Genomic DNA, 22,976 nt, shown 5'->3' with positions numbered 1-22,976 from the left:
ATGAATGAATGTCTCTGAAAAGGGTAAGAAATAATATTAAATAAAATGTGCACATAATGTTTCATTCAATTTTACTCTTAAATCATTAAGTAATAATGGGACCTTTAAAATCTCGGGTAGAGTAAACTGCCCACTGTGTCTGCTTTGTGATTTACTGAGTGAAATGTGCAGTGTGGTATGTACAGATTAAGTGTGTTAGTGGTTATCTGAATTATGAAAACACCACTGTAACTACAGAAAACACTTTGTTTTTAATGTGGTAAGCATGAGGGCGTGGTTGTGGAACTTTCGGTCTGAACTTTCAGCAGGAATATTATTGATAATTGCGTATTTTAACTGAAATATATTGTGGTAATTAGTTTTAGATATCGCCCAAGCCTACTGTGGACTGTGTGCTACATCAGTATTTTCAAATAAAATATGTATATGGCACTCAGCTTTTACGCTACGTTAGGCTGTTTTGGTCATGATGGATGGACCTTTGACAGCTAGAGCTCGGATATAAGCTCAGAAATACGGTCATTGGTTAAATGCGTTTGCAGTACCTAGGAAAGATGTGCTGTATGTTTTTGACGCCGATCCTGAGATCCACACAAAGCTGAGTAAAAAGAGAGAGATGTAGTGGTAGAATTGGCTCGGTCTAAAATGACCCACTTGTTATATGCAATTAGTGTTGCACCTTTCCCTTTAATAAGGTCAAGCTTGTTCTGTTTCATAAAAACCGATAATGAAATCCAAAATAATACATGGTGAGATGTGGACAAAATGGTCAGAACTAATTTCAGAAATAAAAAGTTATTATTCTACCATGTGCTTGTATAGCACCCAGGTTTTTCATACTTTGTAGGGCCTTTTGGTACTGACATGCAAATTATAAATGGGGCCCACTGAACATATTTCCTGTTTTTTCTTTTTTCTCCTTTTCAGTGAGATTTGTAGTTTTGTAGTAGATGTAGTTTATTGCATGAGGTCTGGTTTGTCATTGAGGCGGGGCTTTGCTCACCACAGCAAGGATTGGTGAAGGCATGCAGAGCAAAGCACGGATGCAGGACATGACAGCAGCATGTCTCATTTGACAGCACACAGGTGTGTGTGTGTGTGTGTGTGTGTGTGTGTGTGTGTGTACATGTCGAAGAGAGAGATGCAGCCTTCTGGGATGACTCTCTCTATCTTGGTTATAGAAATGTCTTTACATTAAAGGAGTATTGTTTTGTAGTTAACCGTTCCGTGCTTTTCTCACAAAAGCTTTTTTGTGCACTATTTATGCCATAAAGGGTTCTTTGAGTGACAGTAAAAGGGTTTTTCACCTTCTCATCTCTTTTACAAAAATGCTCCTCTAGAACAGAATCACTGTTCACATGTTATCGATCATAATCGGATTTCTGCAGTTATCTGATTATTCAAAGGGTCATGTAAACAGCATTCTCCGATTTCTTAGATCAGAGTAAGGTCTAGAAATCTGCTAAAGAAATCCAATAAAGATTTTAGCTCAGCAGTCAGTTAGATTTCTCAGTTCATGTAAACTCGGATTTCTTTCGTATTTCTCAGTCTGTGGGCGAAACAGACAACGATAGCGGAAATAAGTAGGCAGCGTTGCCGCGAGGCGCAGCAAAACACTTTTGGAGCGACGCTAATAGTTCATATTTTCAGGTAAAGCGGCGCAGTGTTTTTTTTTTGTTTTTTTTTTTTAAAGCTACGGCATGAAGTTTGAGTTTTATATTACGTTTACGCCACGTCTTCTTCTGTTTATTGGCGGGTTGCAGAAATCCGATTACTGTCTTACTCGTGTAGACCCAGAGTTTCTCATTATCTGATTACTCGGGTGCATGTAAACGCATTGATTGGATTACTGACAAAATCTGATTTTCTGCAGTTATCGGATTATTAAGCGCATGTAAACGCACCTATTGAAATGTTCTTTGGGTAAGCGAAGATGGCTCTTCTGAGGTATTGTGTAAAGAACCCTTTGGCACATTTATTTGTTAGAGTGTATCAGTTATTGCTAGGTTAAACAGGCTATGCAGAACATGAGCAAAATCCCATTCAACCTCATGCAGAATTATATCTTACATGTATTTTGTCAGAATAAATAAAATGCTGTATTTTTGTGGGTAACCAAGCTAACATCAGCATGGTGGCCAGTTTGATGCTGTTTCTCATGCTAACCATACACTAGAAGACTTTGAAAAGACTTTTGGAAGACTAAAGTCTGACACCTTCTCACATCTAAAGACAGTGTCGCGTTTTTTAGTCAGAGACTATGATTTTGCAAGGACTAGGAATCTTGCAGTGTCGCTATTTACAAGACTGCAACTACATTTTTGAGATTATTCCCCGTTATGCAACTGGTGGAAATTTACAAGCAGATAAACACTTTTCCTTCCACTCTATAGTGGTACAGATGGGAGGATTAGTTCACTATAGAACTGTATACTCTGGCAGATCATCACCCAGAATTGTATTAATTAATCTGAAAAATGTGCAGTTAATTTTTGTAATTTTATATAAAGATTTACACATCAACACAACGTGCAGCGAATCAGCACTGTCGCCTGGGTGTCCTGAACTAAACCATAAGAAACAAACAAAATAAGAAACCAGTGTAACAGAAAACAGAAAAAAATTAGAAAAAAATTGATGATTCTTCAGTAATGGCATTCTTAAAGTCCTCTGCACATTTCCTTACGTGTTACAGGCTCAGCGAACCTGAAATATTAAAACAGTTTACAGTTTAAGTTATTATGATTATTGTATTGAATTGCCGTTACAGAGATTTCAGTCAGTGACGCCTGCATTTTCTCTCTCTCTCTCTCTCTCTCTCTCTCTCTCTCTCTCTCTCTCTCTCTCTCTCTCTCTCTCTCTCTCTCTCTCTCTCTCTCTCTCTCTCTCTCTCTCTCTCTCTCTCTCTCTCTCTCTCTCTCTCTCTAGAGCCCTTCTATCGTGTAAGGCCGGCATAACCTGCCTTGAGACTTTTTTAAGACATAAGATTTTTATGATGGTTCAAGATTTGCAGAATGTGTTCAGATGTTTGTGAAGGTTTTCAGAGAGAGAGAGTAGGAGAGGGTTTCTTTAATAGAGTGACCTCTTCTCTTTAAGAAAAAAAGATGAGCAGGTGCAGTAGACTATAAATCTTACATCCTCCTTCTGAAGGTGCCCTTATTTCTCCCACTCTGTTATGCTCAAGGGAGGGTTGCTGGGTTTCATGCAAATAATAGAGCGAGTTTGTCTACACAGTACGCCTTAAGATGCCTTGTTTAAAGATTATTCTTGAACTCTTGTCTAACCGATTTGTGCCTGGCCCACACTGCAGGATTTATGAAAATTATGTGAGTCCCTAAACATGACAGATTTCCTAGATTTTGTGTCATTGGTTGTCCTTCAGTCACCCACCCCCATGTTTAGAGGGGAAAAAAAACACTTTCAGATTATTCTCACAAATCAGTGGTCCTGACATTCAGAAAATGAGATCTTGCAAACAAACGTGACTTAAGATCAGAGCACATGGTGGATGACAGCAAGACATAGATTACTGTGCTAGTTGTTATCATAATACTGATAAGAAGAAGATAAAATTAGTATTTGTATAGCAGCCATCAAAGTGTTTCACAAGACATTAGAAAGTAAAGAGAGCTAATTAATGCACACACAAAGGTTTTGGTCAGAATATGATAAAATAACAGAGCAAGAACCAACAATAAAGTCAAATGTGTCATATGTGAAAGAAAACGATTATTATTGTGTCAGTAAAGATAAAATGCATTTTATTCTTCCATTCTGCTCAGTCCTTCAAACATGATGTTGCATTTCATATGAGACAGTTGTCATTTCCTCCACACTACGGGGCGCTGAGTCATAAATTTTGAACATGTTTAATATTCAAAACTGGCCACAACTGGACTGCGAGTAGATGCACAGGCCGTTACATACCTAAATTAAACATGGTTAACCAAGTTAATTAAAAATTCCATGTTTGAGTGTGATGGCCTAATCTTTTTAACTTTCTGTTACAGTGGTTTCTTATTTTGTTTTTGTTTTTATGGTTTAGGTTACAACACCCAATCAAGAATGCTCAATCACTGCATGGTTTGTTGATATGTAAAAATTTGTTACGTATAAAAGTAACCGCACATTTTACCAGTTAATTAAAAAAATCTTGGTGATGATCTGCCAGATTATACAGTTCTACAGAGAACCAAGAAAAGGAAAAAGGTTTCTCTGCTTGTAAATTTCCACCAGGTGCGTGATGGGAAATAATCTCAAAATCTAGTTGCGGTCTTGCATATAGTGACTCTGTAAGATCCCCAGTCTTTGCAAAATCATAGTCTGTGACTAAAAACTATGTGATGTTCTCTTTAGATCTGAGACTTTAGTCTTTCAAAAGTCTTTTCAAAGTTGTCTAGCATAAGACCAGCCTGAAATTGGGCCGTCTTTTGTGATTGTTGGGAAGGACGAATTGACTTATTTTGGGCTAGGCAAAAGGAACGATTTATTGTGCAGTCCTAGTCTTTGTTTTCTGACCTCTGTCTTCCTTTCTCTGTCTAATAGGGTGGAAATCACTTCGACCAGTATGAGGAGGGCCAGTTGGAGTTGGAACAGGCCTCCCTGGACAAGCCCATAGAATCGGTAAGGTCCCACCTATAACTCGTGCCATTGGACTCAATCGATGACTGACTGTGTGTGAGCGGATGATTGGTCCAGTCAGAGATTATAGTCACACCTCCTCTGCTGTCAGCCCCGCCCCTTTTCAGTGTCGTGATCTCGTCCAGTGTTCTCCCTCTCTCAAATTCAGTCAAACTCCCCCGCTATCATGTTTCGTGTCCCTCTAGAGCCCTTGTAGAGAACCTTCCCGCTAGCCTAACTCAACTTCTGGTGTCACCTGTACAACTGTTACCATAGTTACCATAGTCACATGATGTGGAGGAGATCTGTTGAATTGTACCAATCACTGTGATCAGTCCTCCCTCTTTTGTCTTGCTTGATCACAGATATGAGCGCTGTGTGTGCGTGAGTGAGAGAGATGAGGCGTTGTCTGTGTGTGTTGTGTGTTGTGATTCTCCAGGCTTTTCTATTTCATTTACATGCTTATTGATTTTAAACTGTGGAGTGGACGACACACTGACTGTTACAAAACAGTAGTGCCCATTTCGAAGTACATTAAAAAACACTCTTGATTGGTCAGAAGCATTGGACAAACTGAAATGTAGCTTTATTTCAAGAGTACAAGAGTATTTTCAAAACCTTGACACAGGTATTCTTTTGACATTTTGGGATCTGAGATTCATATGATGCAATATATGCACAGGCAGTTGAACCTAAATTAAACATGGTTAACCAGGTTAATTAAAAATTCCACGTTTGAGTGTGATGGCCTACTTTTAGAGGCTCATCTTAATTGAGTGCTTCAGTGCCAATAAAGTGCTTCAGTTCAAAATATCACTTTTTAAAGCTTAATTTTTAAAGAATAAAATATCAGAGTCTGTTCGTACTCAAGGTTTCAAAATCACTATTGGAAAAAGAAAAAAGTGGTAGTGTGTCATCTCTAATTACTATTACTAGAAAATATCTTACATGGTTATGTGTTGACATTTAATAGAAGATTTTGCTGTGTATTCAGTATTTCAAATTATTTCCTAACGTTACTTTGGTCTAACATAAACTCATGCCTCCAACTGGAGGAAAGTTTGAATAAATATTATAAAAAGTATTGATATTAAAGTCCCCGTCCCCCCCCCCAACACTTGATTGGATCTGTTTACTACCTCTTAATGATACTCAGATATCAAAATTAGTCTCTATTATGTTTGTTTGGTATTTGATTCAGATTATGGCAGCCCCAAGATCCAAAATAACTGCTGCTCTGCTCGTTCCACAGCAGAGCCTATTTTTCTCCTTATTCAGCAGTAGGGTGGCATTTTTTAGGCTGTGATGGTTTTGAGGAATTGGATTAGCCTAAACCAACTGCTGTGTAGGAGGCTGCCAAGAGCCTACTTGATGGCCAGAGTGTCTCTAGATCACACAGTCCTGAAGCATCTCTGTTACTCTTTCTAACACACACAGACACACAAGTTTGTGACACAAAAGCGAGCAGATTTCACTAATGTGGAAAGAGAAAATCAATTGTGTTATACCCAGTGGTTTGGGGTAGAACATGCATCGCATGAAATGCTGATTTTTTTTGACGTGGTAATGTAAACATCAATTTCAAAACATAATGATAATTTTCCAGTCCACATAGGGAAGCGGGCACAAAAACAGCCCATTTGGAGAGAAATTAAGTATATCTGCTCAGTCAGCCTATAGTCTACAGTGGCAAAGGCAGAGGTGTTAGCCACGACACTATACCAACCACTTTTAAACATTTAAATAATCTGACTCAGATAAAGCCCCAGACATGTTTCTCTTGAATAACTACATGAAAAAAAAGATAAATTATTATTTTTTACATTCGTTGATAGTACACATTGTTACTACTTACTATTCTATTTATGTTGCTTTTTGTTTTCACCTTTTCATCAACCTTAAAAGAAATACTATGAGGTAAATTGTTAAAAGTGCTTTTAAATGTGTTAAACATTTTGTTGCTGTTCCAGACAGCCAGCTAGAATGCCCTCTGTCTTTTTACTTTGGAAATAAATGCAACATCTGTGCGTTTATTTAAAGCTAACTAGCAGTCTGGAGCCGTAGGAAACGTATTTGGACTCCACTTGAAGTTAAGACAGATACTGTTGCCTTAAATCAGATATGGAGGAATTGTGTCTTCTGTATGACTATAGCTGGCAGGTGCTAGTTATATGTGTTTGTTTACTCTATCAAGATATTTTAATCATCAAATTTATTGAATATTTGTTGTAGCTTTAGAAAATGTAGCCCCTTCAATCACGTATATGTAAAACCGTTAACATAACAGAGATGAGATGAGTCTTATTTGATTTACATTCTCATGAAATGCATTTGGGTGAATTCAGTGTGTTGTCCACTTCACAAACAGTGTGCAAGGGTGGGAAACTGTGTGTTTGTGTTGTGTGAATTTGTTTGAGAGAGAACATGGAAGTTAAAGTGCTTTTGTGTGTGTGTGTGTGTGTGTGTGTGTGTGTGTGTGTGTGTGTGTGTGTGTGTGTATGCCTGTGCACCAGTGATCAGTGTTTGTTTGCGTGTGTATGTGTTCTGTTTTTGTGTTAGTGTTTGTGTAGGACAGTAATTTCAGATATTTGCAGTATTGTACACAACTTGGGGTGTTCGACATTTCTCTCCTGCAGCGAATTGGCCCCAATTAGCTAAGCAGCTCTGACCCGGTTTGTATCTGCACGCTCTGCTCTTCTACTCCTGTCTCTTTAGGGGCTCCTTGTAACGCTTCTCTCACTCTATCTCTCTATCTCTCTCACTCTCACCCTTTATATCTCTCTCTCTTTCTTGCACACACTCCTGTCTTTCTCTTACTCTGTGTCTCTTTCTCACAGACTCTCTCTCTCTTTCTATTTCGTTCTTTCTTCCTTTTTTTTCTGTCTCTCTCTTTCTCTCTCTGTCTTTCTCTCTCCAACACAGTGATTCGGTGTACAGTACCCTCTGTCATTATGTGCTGGCATGGTGCTTGTGCAACTGGGACTGCATTTTTTTCGCTGATCAGGCATGTAGATAATATCGCAGGCAGCTCTCGGTTCTCTCTCTCTCTCTCTCTCTCTGTCTCTCTCTCTGTCTCTCTCTCTTGCTCTCTTTCTGTGTGCCTAGCTTGTCCGCCCTCCGCCTCTCCATGTTGCCCTTCGATATATCAATCGGGTAAAACCTCTTTCAGGTTTAAAGACCAGTATATAATGAACAAAAATTTATTTCATTTACCATGAAAGATTACAGAAGCTAGACTTTTAGCACAAAGAGAAATCTTGCCAGTGTGCTTGGGCTACATATATACAGAGCCTTTAAGATGCTTTTTGTCAACATCAGCAGTAATGCACACATCATGAACTAACTGCGCATTAGTAATGTGGTGTGCTGCTCGCTTATTGTATGTTATCTTCCCATTCTGCTATACTGTGGCATAAGATAAAGCATATCTCAAATTAATCTAGCAAAAGACTGAATTTGACTTCATTTTCATTTTACCTAATGCCCCAATCTAGAATTGCTGAAATAATGCCGCTACCACAATATTAATTTGAATCATAGAAAATGCTCATATATGTTTTAATAAGGGGTTTTATATTCTGAACTCTTTGTTGATGCTGTGCAAAAAAAATGACGTTCACATTGCACTGATTCCTGACTGGGGCTGTTATGTAAATAGTTAACCATAAAATGTTTTGGAGCTGGATTGGTTTACTTGGGAAAGTCCTGTAATGTAAATGATGACTGAAGATTTTAATCCACTGCTAATCTACACTGTGTATGAGTTTTACCATAATAATGTTGGAGTGAATTGTCTTCTGTATTTGTCTGAACCTGGATCTCCCTCAGTGATAATAGTTCTGTTCCAATCAGTGTGTTGGTGTTGTTATTGAGTGCGTCCTGTGGCGTAAAGCTGACGTGACCATCCGGGCTATGACCTTTCGATCCACAGGCCTTTCACAGATAGCAGCGCAGATACTGCAGCCTCTAAGAATTGGCCTGTAAAGTCCCGTAGACTATATTGCAGAACCTCCTCTGGTAAAACTAATCCAGCTCTAATATTGCTTAATGAAACTGAAAGTTGAGCAGAAAATGAAAAGGCGCAAACCTTTTTCCAGCAAGATTTCTCAGGCCTTTCAAATAACAGATCTGTTATCCTAGATCTTTCCACAGTTTAGCTACATCCCCCGCATGCAGGTGCCAGACAGAGAGGACCTTGGAGAGGGCTGGAAAGTAGGAGAGGCAACTTGGCAGCTGCACGACTGAAAATATACCTGCTCCTGCGCTATTGTCTATGGAGGGGTGTGGAGAGCAGAGTGACCACACATACAGAAAGATGCTGGGGCGTTACAGCACCAGGCATGATGGCTGTCACTGCATTACAATATTATAGCCACTAATAAGGATATACGACTCCAGTTTGTATAGTGTGTGTCACTTAAAGGACCCATATCATAGAAAAATGAGGGTTTTTTTTTTAATGAGTTTGACATTTTGTAGAAGTTAAAGTTTCTAAATGTGCCATGGACCCTCTGTCCAAATATTTCATATTAGGAAACTAAGTAAATTTTTCTGTTAAAAAAAAAAAATAGCACATTTGCATATTCAGCCTATACTAGTCTAACTCCACCCATTCCTGTTCAGATTATAAGGCATGTTTCAGACAAGCCTGCTGTTTGAGTAAGACCCAATGAAGGTCAACCAATCAAAACAGAAATTATTTACATGTATCTTTCTTAGAGACACAGTAACGAAACAGTTGAGTTTTAAAGGGCCATGTCATGGAAAATTGAAACTCTTTGGCTTTCTTTCAATATAAGGAATGTGGGAATTAAGCCACAAAACAGCTTGTTTTGAATTTTTATGAACACCATTGTATTTGCATATATCGGCCTGTTCAGCATAAAGCAGTTGTACCTCTCCCGTTCATGCTACAGCTATAAGAAGTGTCTCAGCTTGGACTTTTTTTTGAATAAGGCACAATACAGGGCAGCCAATTAGAGCAGAAGTCATTTTGCTTATATCATGTCTTAAATGCACATTTAAAAAACAGCCTGTTTATTTCTGTAGAATAAACAGAGGTTGGCAAGAAGTCATATCAAAATTAATTATAAATGTTTTGGCATGTAAACCACACAAATGTCATAAGTGGACCTTAATTAAAAAATATTAAATACAAGAAAGATGTAGCATATGGGTCCTTTAAGGGGTAAATACAGGTTGAAATATGGCCTTGAATAAATGAATTTTGACGTTTTGACTTTTTTTGGCACAGAAACCCACAGAAAATGTCTTAATTGGGATAAAATACAAGAAGAGTGTGCACACATACTGGTACCGGGCAAGTGCCTTGACCCTTTGGCCCCCTGTTCTGGAACCAGAGCAAGAGCATCTGAGCTGTTTTTCCACGAAGAGTCTTTTATTCCAGTCGACGCTTAGCAAGTGGTGCTGGGACAGTGACAGCCATCCCTGAGAGAGTGTGTGAGTGAGCGAGGAAGTGTGTGTGTCCTGCTCTTGTTTCTCCGCGCCCTTCTTCTGCCACTCATTGTGTGTGATCCGTAGGCAGCTAGAGGTCTGTGGTTTTTTAAAATTGGGATCTTTTTTCTTTGTCTCTCTCTTTCTTTTTCTCTCTCATGCTTTTTGTCTCCCCTCTCCTCCTTCCCTCTTTTTATCTTGCTCTTTCTCTCTCTTTGATACTTTTTTTAGCCTTGCATGTGTTAACTTGGTAGCAGTCATTCTCTCTCTTTTTCTGTCTGACCATAACCCTCCTTCCTTTTATGTTTGTCCCTGATACACTCCACAAACCTGGGAGATGTGCACTGGGCAGCTACGAAGTTAGTGGTTCCTGTCTTGCTCACACATGCACACTTGCACGCACATGCATACGCATATACCCACGTTTGTTTATATATATGGCATACATTTATCTCTTATATATAAAGATGTATTTAATAGTGATAATCTTGTTTCTTACTTGCTCACATTTGGCCCTTATGAAAGGATTTCATTCGTTTAAAAGGCAGTTCATTTTATTGTTGCTACATGAGTGGGCGAAATAAGCTTCATCAGGACTGTAGTTGCAACATTTATCATGCTAACTATGAGTGGTTCAAAGGAAAGTTCATTGACGGTGTAAAAAAAGATCAGTGTTGTCAAAAACGTATTATATTTATTTAAGAAGAAAATAATGGTTTACAAAGTCAAGAACATTTTGTTGGTCCTGATATTGTAGATAAACCTTGTTTTCATCCAAAGTCGCATATATATATATATATATATATATATATATATATATATATATATATATATATATATATATATATATATATATATATATATATTTAAAAAACACATACGCATATAAAACAAAACAAAAACTGCTCTGAGCGTTTGACTCTCTTATGTGCAGTTGTACTGACTCTGCTCTCTTTCATTCCTTCTCTCCAGTGGTCTCCCTCTATCTCTGTTTCTCTTACACACATACACCCACACGCACGGTAGCAGGGGAGGTCAGTGCCCTCCATTTTACACTGCAGGGGAGTTTATTGATGCAGTAACTGCATGCTTGGCTCACTGTAGCTGTGTCAGGGCACAAAAGCACACATTCGTTTCAAATCCGTGCCTGTATGTACAAACGGGCCACAAGTGCAGTCATTTTTACTCAGGACAGGTGTCTCTTTGTTTTGAGGATTTTATTCTAGAAACCAATCGGAACACATTCAGCAACATTCAACATTCAGCATTGCCAGCTGCTCTCACATACACACTACGTCTTGTGGGCCAAATCAACACACACACCCCTCGTCAGTCTGTCTGAAAGATGAATCCAAGAATGTTCTGAGGGAAAGGTCATAAGTTGTCATTTTCACACATGGCCCTGACCCCTGCACACATATCCAGAATTGCTCTCTCCAGCGTGGTCATCCAGGACTTCTAGTTTAGGACTGTAAACTATGTGTAATTGAAATTGACCCACTATGTCAGTGACAGATGGATGTATTTTAGAAGCTGTGGAGAATGGTGTAGATTTGGCTTCACAGTACTTTGATGTCACCGAAGCCTGTAATGTGCAAAACTTGAACCTTTACATTCAGGTGATCTGAGAAAATTAATACTGACCTGTCTCTAAAGTTAATGTGAATCAACTTGTTTTGTTTCTCTTCTGTGATGTAGTTCAGTGTGTCCTCAAGGACTGTTTTCAGCAGCAGTGGCAGGTCCACACTTCAGCTTAATTTAATGTCTATAAATTAAGGTCCAGGCCTTATTTGTTGGCCAGGAACAGTGCAGTTTTGTCAGGCTTGAGGGTTAAAGGCTGGAGTGCCAGACTACCAGTTAGTTGTGATTGTGTTGTCATGTACACAGCACATAGGTGTTTGGTTATGTCTTATTGGTCTGACTCATCTACAGGCAACTGACAAGCTCAGTGTTATTGGGTTAAATTTCCCTGCTTAGAAGTTGTAAAGGCAGCAATGTTGAAAATGTAGGCTATAATGCAGTATTTCAAATTGCAATTTCAACATAAAACCGATTAATCTTGCAGCCCCAGTATGCAGTGGCATAAACAAAAAGATTTTTGAAGCATGTGAAGGTCACTACATTTTATTGGAAGATTACCAAAAACATAAGAAATTTGTCTTTTATATAGTATGAGGATCTGTAATTATTATGACCAACAAGGTTGAATAAAGGTCAGTTTTGATATTAGGTTGACTGTTTGTCAATGAGAGATAAATAGGCCTTACAGAACAATGTATTGCAGTCACAATATGTAGCAGTGTACTCGCAGTATGGTGTTTAGTCCAAAACATGCAGCCCTGGATTTGACTCAGCAAACATAAACATAGAGGGCAGGCTGATTGTCATTCCTCAGTGGAATATTTATAAAAATAAATCCCTGGGAAGATGAGCTTAAACTGGATAAAGCTGCATCTCTCGCTCTCTCTGGCTTTCTGTCTCTCTTTTTCTCTCCATCTTTCTGCTTATGTCCTTCTATTTGTCCCTGCCCAGGCTCCCTGCTGTGACTGTCCGTTAACAGGAAAGTGTGAGGTCTCTTTTTCTTGCACTTACCCATTCTCTCAATCTTGCTCGCACACATACGCACAGGAGGTCTGAGAGCAGCTGTCCCGTTTGGGTTCCAGTTAAAAACACACTATTAAATACCTCAGGGGTTTGGCAGTGGGAGACACCCTGCTGCCACTTCTGAGTATCACCCCACCTCCACAACAACACAGACTTACTCTGTCTAATTCATTTACAGTGCATCGTCACTGTGGCAAGAAAACCTTGTAAAGTCCGTGGTAATGTTATAAGGTTTTATTCCAGTAACTTTTGAACCATTTCTGTTGGTCCATTTGTAATTATATACAGTTAGGGCTGTAAAATACTTCAGTCTGAAGGTGGTGACTCTACTACAGCTACAGCTTTTGGTGAAAGTAAAGTTTTTAGGCTATTTTCATAAACATTATCATGTCTGTTTGAGATTGTTTCTGTATTGTCCATAATAAGTATTTCCTTTATTCACATTTGTTAATGGTGCACTGAAATGAGAATTCTTGGCTGAAACCAAAATTCGGGATGCACTCGACCGAAATCCAGTGTCGACTACAAAAAACAGTCCACAAGTAATTTCCAAGGCAATTTGTATCGAGCAGGATGTCATGTTTTCTAAGTGGTAAGTGGTATTGAACCTGTAGTATTCTTGTAAGCCCTTTTGATGCCTGACATTAACAGAGATTATAAATTGCTCGTCTAGAGTTGTGTAATCAATCCATGCGGATGGCTTTCAGGCGTTTGATGGTGTCTGTGCACTATAGAGTGAAAAGAAAAAAGTTTTTAAGCACTGTTTCTCAAGTTCGTTTCACTACAGTTAAGTCTTTACAGGGCTATTTAATTTGTTTTTTTTTCTGCCAAACATTTCTAGATAATAAGAGTAAAAAAGTGCACTTTCAGAATTTTTATGGTGGTGGAAATTTTGGTGCATCCCTCACATTTGTGTGTTCAGCAAATAATTCTGGATCATTCCAAGATTATCAAATCAAATTGTGGTGAAATTTGGGATTTCATGAAGAATTGTTCAATCAATATTGAGTTGCTGTGAGGACAAATACATACACCCCTCTCCACAGTATGCGTGACATTCCTGCTGTTAGAGAGCAGCTGTAAGACCATACGGGACCGAACACAGATTTATATTCATATATACACACAAGGCTTCAAAATCTGTTCCAGCAACTTGATAGCACACGCACACATGCTGCCATGTACATCTCTCTTTATCCCCGTAGATCCCCCTCTTTGTTTCAGTCTCCTTTAAAAACCCCTCGTCAGTCTCTTCTCTCCCATCGCCTTTGCCCCTCTCGTCTCACTGGGTTAATAGCAGCACATTGCACACCTCCCTTCCTCCTTCTCTCTCCACCAACACTCTGTCCTCTGTGGGAGTGTACCTGTTTGGACAATTTAATAACATTTTTTTTCTTTTCTATAATTATTTATATTAACAGCTACAGACTGACATTTAGTGGTTTTGTAGATGTCTGACTCTGTCACTGTTGTAATATAGTGGAAAGATTGCACTAGTTTAAAAAACAAAACAGTGAACAGTAGAGAGTTGTAGAGTCTGGCCGTTTTTCTTCCGTTTTGTGTGACGTTTGACTGTTCTTTTGACAGGCCAGGGTTTAAAAGCCAGGTTCGTATGGACATGTTTTCACTCCACTTGCACTGCTGTTGGATTCTTCGGCGTTGTTGCTTTTCATCTGTCTGTTTTTTTAGCGCATTCATTTGTTCATCTGCACAAAACCTGCCCCTCCCCCTCGTGGTCACGTCTCAAAACATCTGCCCGTCATTGCCTCTGACCAATCAGAGCCTGGGAAAACCAGCTGACTCGATACCGATAGCTCTGGTTGGCTGTTTGGAGATCTTGTGACTGAGTAAATGAGTCTGTCTCACCTCTTCTGAAGGGCTTTTTTTCTGATTGGCTCCAATGTAGGGTGGAATTATTATGCAGAGATCACTAGGTAATATGAGGTCATCTCAACCTTCTCCCCGCAGTTCCTGTCCTCCAAACATCCAGATGGATCGTGTATGTGTGTGCGTGTATTCGCACATTGCCAGTAGCAGGATCTGCTGCAGAACCACTGCATTGCAGGCCATTTGGGCAGGGCTTGCTGCAAGCACATCTGCGCTGCTGATAAATGGAAAGGATCTCAGGAAGTTTAGAGATATGTAATTTGAGATGGCCTTCAGTTTATCTCTTACTGTGTGGTACATTTCTAGCCCGTAAAGAGAGAAATTAAAATGTTTTTATGGCCTAATTACGTTAGTAAATTAGTCATTTTTTTTATGGAAATAGAAAGACCCATGGTGAAATTCAGTCCTGCCCATAGTGCAAAAGTAGGGTTGAATGATTTGTGCAAAAATCTAACTGCAATTTTCTGTCCAATATTGTGATTTAAATTTAAATGTGATTATTTTCTGTAAATTAAGCTCCAGGCTTTAAACTAGCATATAAGTTGTCATGAATGACAATTTAGTGTGCGAGACTACTAAACTCTGCTGTGACTAATGTAAGATATAATATAATTATAATTGCAGCACTTGTGATTTGAAAATTGCACTTTCAAATTGTAATTTCACTTAAAAATAGTTTAATCATTTAGACTTCATAAGTGACCAATACTGTCTCAGTGCTCAAGCCAAAAGCTCCCAAATCAAAAAACGAAAAGAGATGTAATCTTTCTTGTGTTGAAGTGAGGGCTCCCCTCCATCTGTTGTAGTGTTTCTGATTAAGTATCCTACTCTTCCTGCGTTCATTTTTATGCACCTTTACAGCAGAAAAAACCATGCAGTTAGTGCCTATTCTTTGTAACGTATTCACCAAAGTACACATAAAATTTGTTTTAAGTCACTTACTAAAAGTCAGTGTAGCTGTTACCTGTGAGTCGTGTAGGGAAGATAAAATAGCTTAAGGTTGAATACCAGCACGTCAGCCCCTCCACTTCTTAGTATAAACAGATATTTATGGAGAAAGATAAAGTTAATTCACTTCTCCCAGTTAAATCAAGTATAGTCTTTTCCCTTCTGTAAACCTTCATGCTCAAGAGATCTGATGACAAAACCTAATTTTATAAACAGTTGACCGTTTTGAATTCAGGATGAGTTTTATTTTTTGAGAAAGAACCAAAACAGAAGTTGCCTTATTGACTTCACCCCTTGTCTAGATCCCTTTAATTGCTTAAACAATTGATGTATGAGATATCTCTTTATTGTTTTTGTTCAAGTTAAGTTTTTTTCTTCAGTTTTTACATTTAATAGGCATTCAGTCAGCAACGGTAGTTCCTTGTGGTGTTACAAAACAGAACTAAAAGGTACAGAGCAGTCCCACCCTTCCCTTCCAAGTGAAAATTTCTAAATTTCCAAATTACGTTATGGGATGTGGCAGAGAAAAGACTATGGCTGCGAAAAAGGGGTGTGTTTTGTGCCGGTGACCACACCTACCTTCACCATATTGCACTAACTTTGTTCTTGCTCCGCCCCCTTGACTCTGAGACCACCACTCATGGCTCGGCCTGCTTCAGTCTAACCCCGCCCCCTCTAGCCTGCGTCCTCAAGTTTAGATGACCTTGTGCGTGCCTGTTCTCATCTCTAATCGCCATCCACGGCTCCTTGGTCCCTCCCCCTCTTCCCTGTATATGCTCAGTATACAGTCAGTACTAACACCGCCGTCTCTTTTTGTTAAAGTGGTTTAACAAAAAGCTGCATGCTGGTTAATGGTTTTGGTATTCACCTTTTTCCACATCTCTTATGATTACCTTTTGTGCCTTTTTTTTGTCTTCAGTGGAAAAAAAAAAAGTTTTTTTTTTTTCTTTTATCCTCATGTCTGTCTAATTTTTTACATCCATTTTTCCCTTTAGTGTGCTTGGAATGATTAGACACATGTTTTGAAGTGTCTTTGTGGCTTGATGTAGTTTGAAATGATAGATTGCATTTCATTTTTTTCCTTTTTTAAACATTAGAATAATCTCTTATTCCGACACACTCTCTCCCTCTTCTCTCCTCCCACGCACATACATGTGCACACACACTGGGCCTCTTAATGGTAACCCGAGGCCACTATCTCTTTCTGTCTCTCTCTTTTCATTTCTTTCTATCTTCTATCTCTGTCTCCTTCACCCTCTCGCTCTTGCTGTCTCTCTCCCTATCTCGCTCTCGTATCGGCTGCATTCTGTTTGTTTTCGTGGTGGTTCTGTTGTCATGGTGAACTCACAGAAAAGCTTGTGGAAGTTTTTATGTTGATGCAAGATCTCTACGTATGTTGTCCCTCCCCATTTTCGTTTATTTTCTCCTCGTTGTTTGTGTATTAATCTCTCTGGAGCGGTTTATATATGTATGAACATGCCATGATACGTATATAACCGTGCATTTCCCCCCCTCCTCCTTACTCTGATACTGAAGGTGAATCAGTAGACTCAGAGGTTGTTTTTCTAGAGTTTGTGTGCAGTGCTGGCTGTGCAGTGCTGCTTAAGTGTATGGTGAATGAAGAATGCTCTATTTAGTGTGTAGATTAGACTTTAGAGTGCACGCTGCGAAAATTGATTTCTTGGCAAGTGAAATTGTGTTAAGTCTAGGCAATATATCTAATATTTCTCATTTTGAGATTGTCTATCTTGAAAAACAAGCACAGTTCTATCGATACACACATTTTCAGATTATATGTAATTCCTGGTTCTGTGTCAAGATTTGATTTCAATAACAAAAAAAGCCCCAAAATCACAATCCTCAGCATCTCTAAGCAAAAAGCCAAGCCATTTGAGTGGAGGTATGTCCATATCATAAGCCCCACCCGTTCTCACGCACTTCACTCTCAGCAGATGCACCCAGATGCAGTGGTTTCTGAAAAAAAGGGCAAATGACAGACTAAGGGACGCATCAGGAAAAAGTTTGAAATTGTGATACGTTTTTTTTTTTTCATTTTTTTTTCACGAGATATTATTACATAGCTTGTATAATCTGAAAACAAATTCATAAAGAGAAAAATTGACACATGTACTATATTTAAGATGATATTTCACTTGCCAAGACATTATTTCCCGCAGTGTAGAGTGAAGACGTGAAACATTCTCACCCCTGTTTAGTTTAACAGTGACCTTTCTTGTAGTGATAGCCCTGTATAGACTGTAGGAGCCAATAGGGTTGCTTTACAGCAGAGAACCCTGTGACCTGTCCTTTATTCGTTGTTTCTATCCCTCTCTCCACTCCTCCTGCCCTCATCCTTCCCTCCTTCCCTCTCTTTTCTCTGACAAGGAGTTCTGACTTCAAAGGGTATAGCAGGTGATGATGATTATGATGATGAACAGTGAAGATTTTGTTACGGTAGCTTTGCTGCTGTGTGGGCTTGTGTCGTAAAAGCGTATGTGTGTGTGGGTGAGGGTGTGTGTGGAAAGCTCCTCTTATTATTGGAATATTTTTGGTCTTTTTTTCCTCTTTTCCCCCCATCAGGATAACATTGGTCATCGACTACTACAGAAACATGGCTGGAAGCTGGGACAAGGCCTTGGCAAAACCATGCAGGGTAAGAATCTCTCTCTATCTCACACTCACTCACACACTCTCTCTCTCTCTCTCTCTCTCTCTCTCTCTCTCTCTCTCTCTCCTTCTCTCTCTCTCTCTCTTTGTATCTCTCTCTCTCTCTCCTTCCCTCCCACCTTTCATATGTGTATCAATGCCGTCTACTCTTTTTAAGTGGTTTTGTCATTTGATACATTTTTTCCCCTCTACCTTCACGTCCTTTTATGACCTCTCCTTACTTTCTTGTGTAAGAGGCGTTTGCATCATTAGCTCATTGGTTTTCATATGTATGCACTTTGAATGGTGTAGGTTTTGTATGTATCAGTATTTTGAAAAATGGCTTCAGTTTATTCTTAAAACAAGAGCAATAACAGGATAAGCTGGAGGAAGTGGGGAGAAGGGAAAGAACAAGAGAGTGAAAGCAGTAGAGTGGGTTGAAAAACAGTTGTGTGTGTGCTAGCCCTCCTGTCCCATGATGCATTTTGACCTGGAGCAGTGTTTATCAGACCGGAGCAGAAAAATATGCTGTCTTAAGAGGACACAAACACATATTACACATGTACTGAGAGGATCAAAAGCACAAAAAGCGCGTTATCTCCGCTCGTCAGTTCTATAAACGGAGAGAGATTTTATCACATGTAAATGGAATAGAGCTCAGGTCCACCCTCGGCACTGATTCGGAATAGTCTGAAAAACAACTGGCTGTTTGCCCTCTTCTTTCTCTCAATCTCTTCTTCCCTCCTTCATTCTCTCCTTCTGTCATCCTCTCCTCTTCTCTGTTCTTCTCCTCCTTCTCCCTTCTTCTCTGCCCTCCACCCCCTGAAGATCGCTTGCCTGCAGAATGTCAAAATCACCCTTTGTTAATGCAGACTTGTTTACTGGTTGCAGGGCTTGTGTGTTCTGTTGGGAGGGGCATGAGAGAGCATTTTCCATACACACAACCCCTCCTTGTCTCTCTATGAACAAACAGCTGCATTGAAATGCAGAGAACGATTGGCCTGGCTGTCCACTCTGCTCGCCTTCAGATAGAAACCGTACAACCGTGCTTGTCATCACTGCACCACTGTGGTGATTGTATCTTGGTGGTGTTTGTCGACTGTGTTCTAAAATATATTAGTAAAGATATATATATATATATATATATATATATAATTTTGAAAAAATACATTTTTTAATGTAATGACTGGGATATGGATTGTAAGTATTTATTTATAAAGCACATTCAAAACATACAAAGAACAACAAAAAGTATATAACAGAACAAGATCTAGTACAGTCAGTTCACAGAATCAAAGGCTAAAAGATAAAAATAGGTTTTTAATCTAGACTTAAAAGTGTCAGTAGAGGGTGCAGACCTAATGTACAGAGGTAGGCTGTTCCACAGTCTCGGCGCTGCTACAGCAAAGGCCTGGCCACCTTTGAGTTTCAGCCCATGGCACAGCTGGTAACAGTTGATGTAATGACCTCAAGGACCTGGAGAGAAAATAGGGTTGGAGCAGATCTCCTATATAAGGCGGCACAGATCCATTTAGTGATTATCATTATACAACATTTCCACCTGTCACCTCTGTATCAAAGCACAGGTATGTGAAGTGAGGATTGACAGCTATATTTTCATTATTGCGAAGTATATTTTTTATTCCTTCCCTCACCAACTGCCTACCGTGTTGGGCGTGTGTTGCTGTGTAGCTGTCCAAAGTAAAAGCAAACACAGAGTTTTAGGCCAAATCTCGGGCCCTGTGACGACGTGCCTTAAATTATTTTTTATTAATTAAAAATTTGTGTTTTGAACACGTTCTTTTTTCAACCACCACAATTATTTCCTGTTCGATGTGCATTGGGGCATTGAATGTCAGCAGTGGTTTCAGTGTGTAGTTTGACAATGGGCACCAACACAGCAGCCATACTCTTTAAACCAAGATAATGTGTTTTGTTGTTTAAAGATGGCCGTAGGTTTAAATGAAATGTTTTTTTAAATTTCTGCTTCCAGTAAAGTTAAGAAATCTTTTTCTTGCTGTGACATCAGAGTTGCATTGTGCCAATCAGTTTGTGTTCGTTTCAGTGTAAGCACAGGCTAGTTATACCTTGAGTTGTGTTTGACTCATGGCTGTGAAATAATACTATAATAATAAGCTTTTTTATCTGCACTACGCTTTCAGCACCTGATCACTAGCTGATAAGGCTGCATTCAACACTCAAACCAAAATTAGTCACAGGAAAAAAAATACCGCTGCTGCGGAAAGTGACTCAATTATCCAAAATAAAATGTATGACCATACAGCCTAGTAATATCATAAAACATTTCTTTTGAATAAAGATCATGAAAATGATCAATTTCACACATGCTGTTATTTCCACTGTGGTGGTTTTCTACCAACCTAGAATAGAGGCCTTATCATCCTGATATCATAGTTAATAAGTCTTTTCTTGTGAAAGATTCATTCTCACAATCTTGAGAGGAGACATGAGTGTTCTCGTCAGTTTAAGAGAGAAATTATGAAAGCAGTACTTTTGTAATCTTTTCTAATGTGTAATCTGTCTCACATTTTACTGTAACTGGCTGAGCTGCCAGAGAATCTTTTTTGCTATCAGGATAGGAAAATATTGAATATATTCAGCTTGGTGTTTTAAAGAAGTTGATGTGACTAGTATTTAACTCGTACAGGACGGTACAAGGTTGTAGATAGCACTAGATTGGATCCTGGTTCCCTAACTCATGTTTGTGAATGCTTTTGAAAGGTGTTTATGAAATAGCAGCTCTGAACAGACACCCTGTTCTCTCTCCTCTCCAAACCATACATGGAGTCACAGAGGACATCCCAATCTTATGTGCAGATAAAAGGTCCCAGTTCCATAATAGGATGGGCAGCTAGCAGGGAACATGACTCTAGATAGTACTGAAAAGTACATACACACAACCACACCAGAATCCGTATCTTGATTCAGGTTAAGGATTAAATCAGGATATTTCATACATAATTGCACATACGTATTTCATGTCTGAGTAAACATGAACACTGTAAAGGGGAATTGCACCGATTTTTACAAGTTTCTGCGTAATTAAATCATTAAGGTGTAAAAGTCATTCAGGGTGATTTGATGCGAAATTTGCTGTTCCAGAGAAACCGAGCCAGAATTGTTCATGGTGGTGGTGATAGGGATAGGAGACGTCCGCAGCATTTAAAGCATTAAAAGCTACCTTACATAAAGTCATTACATAAAAATCGTTCAGAATATGTTGACTGATGCCTGAGACAGTGTTCTGTGATAGTTTTAAGAAGATTTTGATCTAAAACATATTATTTAGATTCATTCGAATTCATAAGAGAGAAATATGAAAGATGTTGCAAGTACATATAGAAACAGAAGATGCGTAGGCTCACTGTTTATTTTGGAAAGTAAATGAGATTTGAGCTCTGGGTCTACCAATGTAAGGAAAATTGAGCTGGTCAGTCAACAATAAAGCATTTCATATCAGATCATCCCACTGGTTCTTAATGGTTAACTCTTATTAAAAGACTGAATTCAATATGCATTTTGAAAGGTTGAGAAAACCCAATACACTTTGCCATCTGTGACCTATCAAAAAAAAATGTAAAACATTAGCAGCCCTTTACTTTGCAAGAACATTTAATGACGCAAGCACCAACAATAATTGTCCAAGTTTATTTGGAATAAAATCTTGTAACTTTAATGTGTATTAAAAGTTAATTTTGGACCATTTTGGAGATGATGTGTTATGACAGGACTGATATACAAGCATATTGCTGCTGTCGCAAGAAAACCTTGTATCTCCATTTTTATAGTTTTTTCAATTTTTGACATAATTTGAAAATACCTGTTGCCCTTTACATTCTGTGTGAATTTCATGAAGAATGGACCAGAGGAAATGGTCCAAAATGACTTAGAAAACGTCTGGTTCCATCGACTTACATTAAAAGTAAAGTAGGTTTTTCCTTCTCCTGTAGAGTTACCATTCTGGAGATACAAGGTTTTCTTCCGACAACAGCGACATATTACATTTGCTTGTGTTGCTAGTTTGTAAAAGGAGTGCAGCTATGAATGTCCCTCTCTTTCGTTCTCTTTGTTCTCTCTTGCCTGGATAATGATGTCATAGCTGGCAGACTCAGGGTCTATTCAGCAATTGATCAGAGAGTTCATGGGGTTTAGAGGACTACACACACATATACACACACACACACACACACACACACACACACACACACACACACACACACACACACCCTGTTGGCTCAGCAGGATGGATCTGAGCTCCATTAAGGCTGCCACACTCCATAGCCTGCGCTAATTGAAAACATCTGCACACTGCTGAGATGTGCAGGTATGCGGCTTCTTCAGACAACACCGTATTTGGTCATATTTATGTACATGTCGATTGAGCAGGCTAGAAGTGTTTGTGTGTGCAGGCGCAGTTGTCAGGGATTGTAGAGCAGAGAATTGATGCATGGAAGTGTAACCGCATGAACCTGGTAGTTCAGTACCAGGCCCCAAAAAAAAAACAAAACCAGGTCAGGTACCCACTGATGACCACAAAATCTATCGCTCAGTTTCAGCATGTAGAACTGGAAGCTTTCTGCATGCTGCCATGTTTTTGTCACTTCAGTAAATGCCTCCCGTTAATAAAGGGCCCATATCAATTTTTTTCACTTATTCACTTAAGACGTTTGTGTTTTTTATGTACCAAAACCAGCCGTAATTCAGCATTACATGACCATTTTCCAATTTCTCTTTATCCCTTAGAATTAAACAGACTGTTTTTGTTATAAGCCATGAAGGCCAGTGTTTGTAAATGC

At 39.0% G+C, this 22,976-nt stretch overlaps 1 protein-coding gene across 11 annotated transcripts in view; it reads left to right on the top strand.

Annotated features, from left to right (window-relative positions):
- gpatch8 (G patch domain containing 8) overlaps positions 1–22,976 on the top strand; it is a 50,351-nt gene that overhangs the window by 11,374 nt on the left and 16,001 nt on the right. For 3 of the 11 annotated variants that reach the window (XM_036589202.1, XM_036589206.1, XM_036589199.1), the window contains exons 2-5: positions 4,546–4,623; positions 7,257–7,292; positions 14,266–14,284; positions 18,094–18,166. In XM_036589202.1, coding sequence (XP_036445095.1) covers positions 18,160–18,166 — 7 coding nt within the window. In that variant the 5' untranslated portion in view covers positions 4,546–4,623; positions 7,257–7,292; positions 14,266–14,284; positions 18,094–18,159. Of the gene's footprint in view, positions 1–4,545; positions 4,624–7,256; positions 7,293–9,874; positions 10,434–14,265; positions 14,285–18,093; positions 18,167–22,976 lie in introns of those variants that run through there. The other 8 variants (XM_036589200.1, XM_036589203.1, XM_036589197.1 and 5 more) reach the window with 4 other exon arrangements.

Source organism: Colossoma macropomum, unplaced genomic scaffold (assembly GCF_904425465.1).
Source record: "Colossoma macropomum unplaced genomic scaffold, Colossoma_macropomum, whole genome shotgun sequence".
Classification (NCBI taxonomy): Eukaryota; Metazoa; Chordata; class Actinopteri; order Characiformes; family Serrasalmidae; genus Colossoma; species Colossoma macropomum.
The sequence above is the reverse complement of the archived record's forward strand: the minus strand, read 5'-3'. Positions and strand labels throughout refer to the sequence as shown.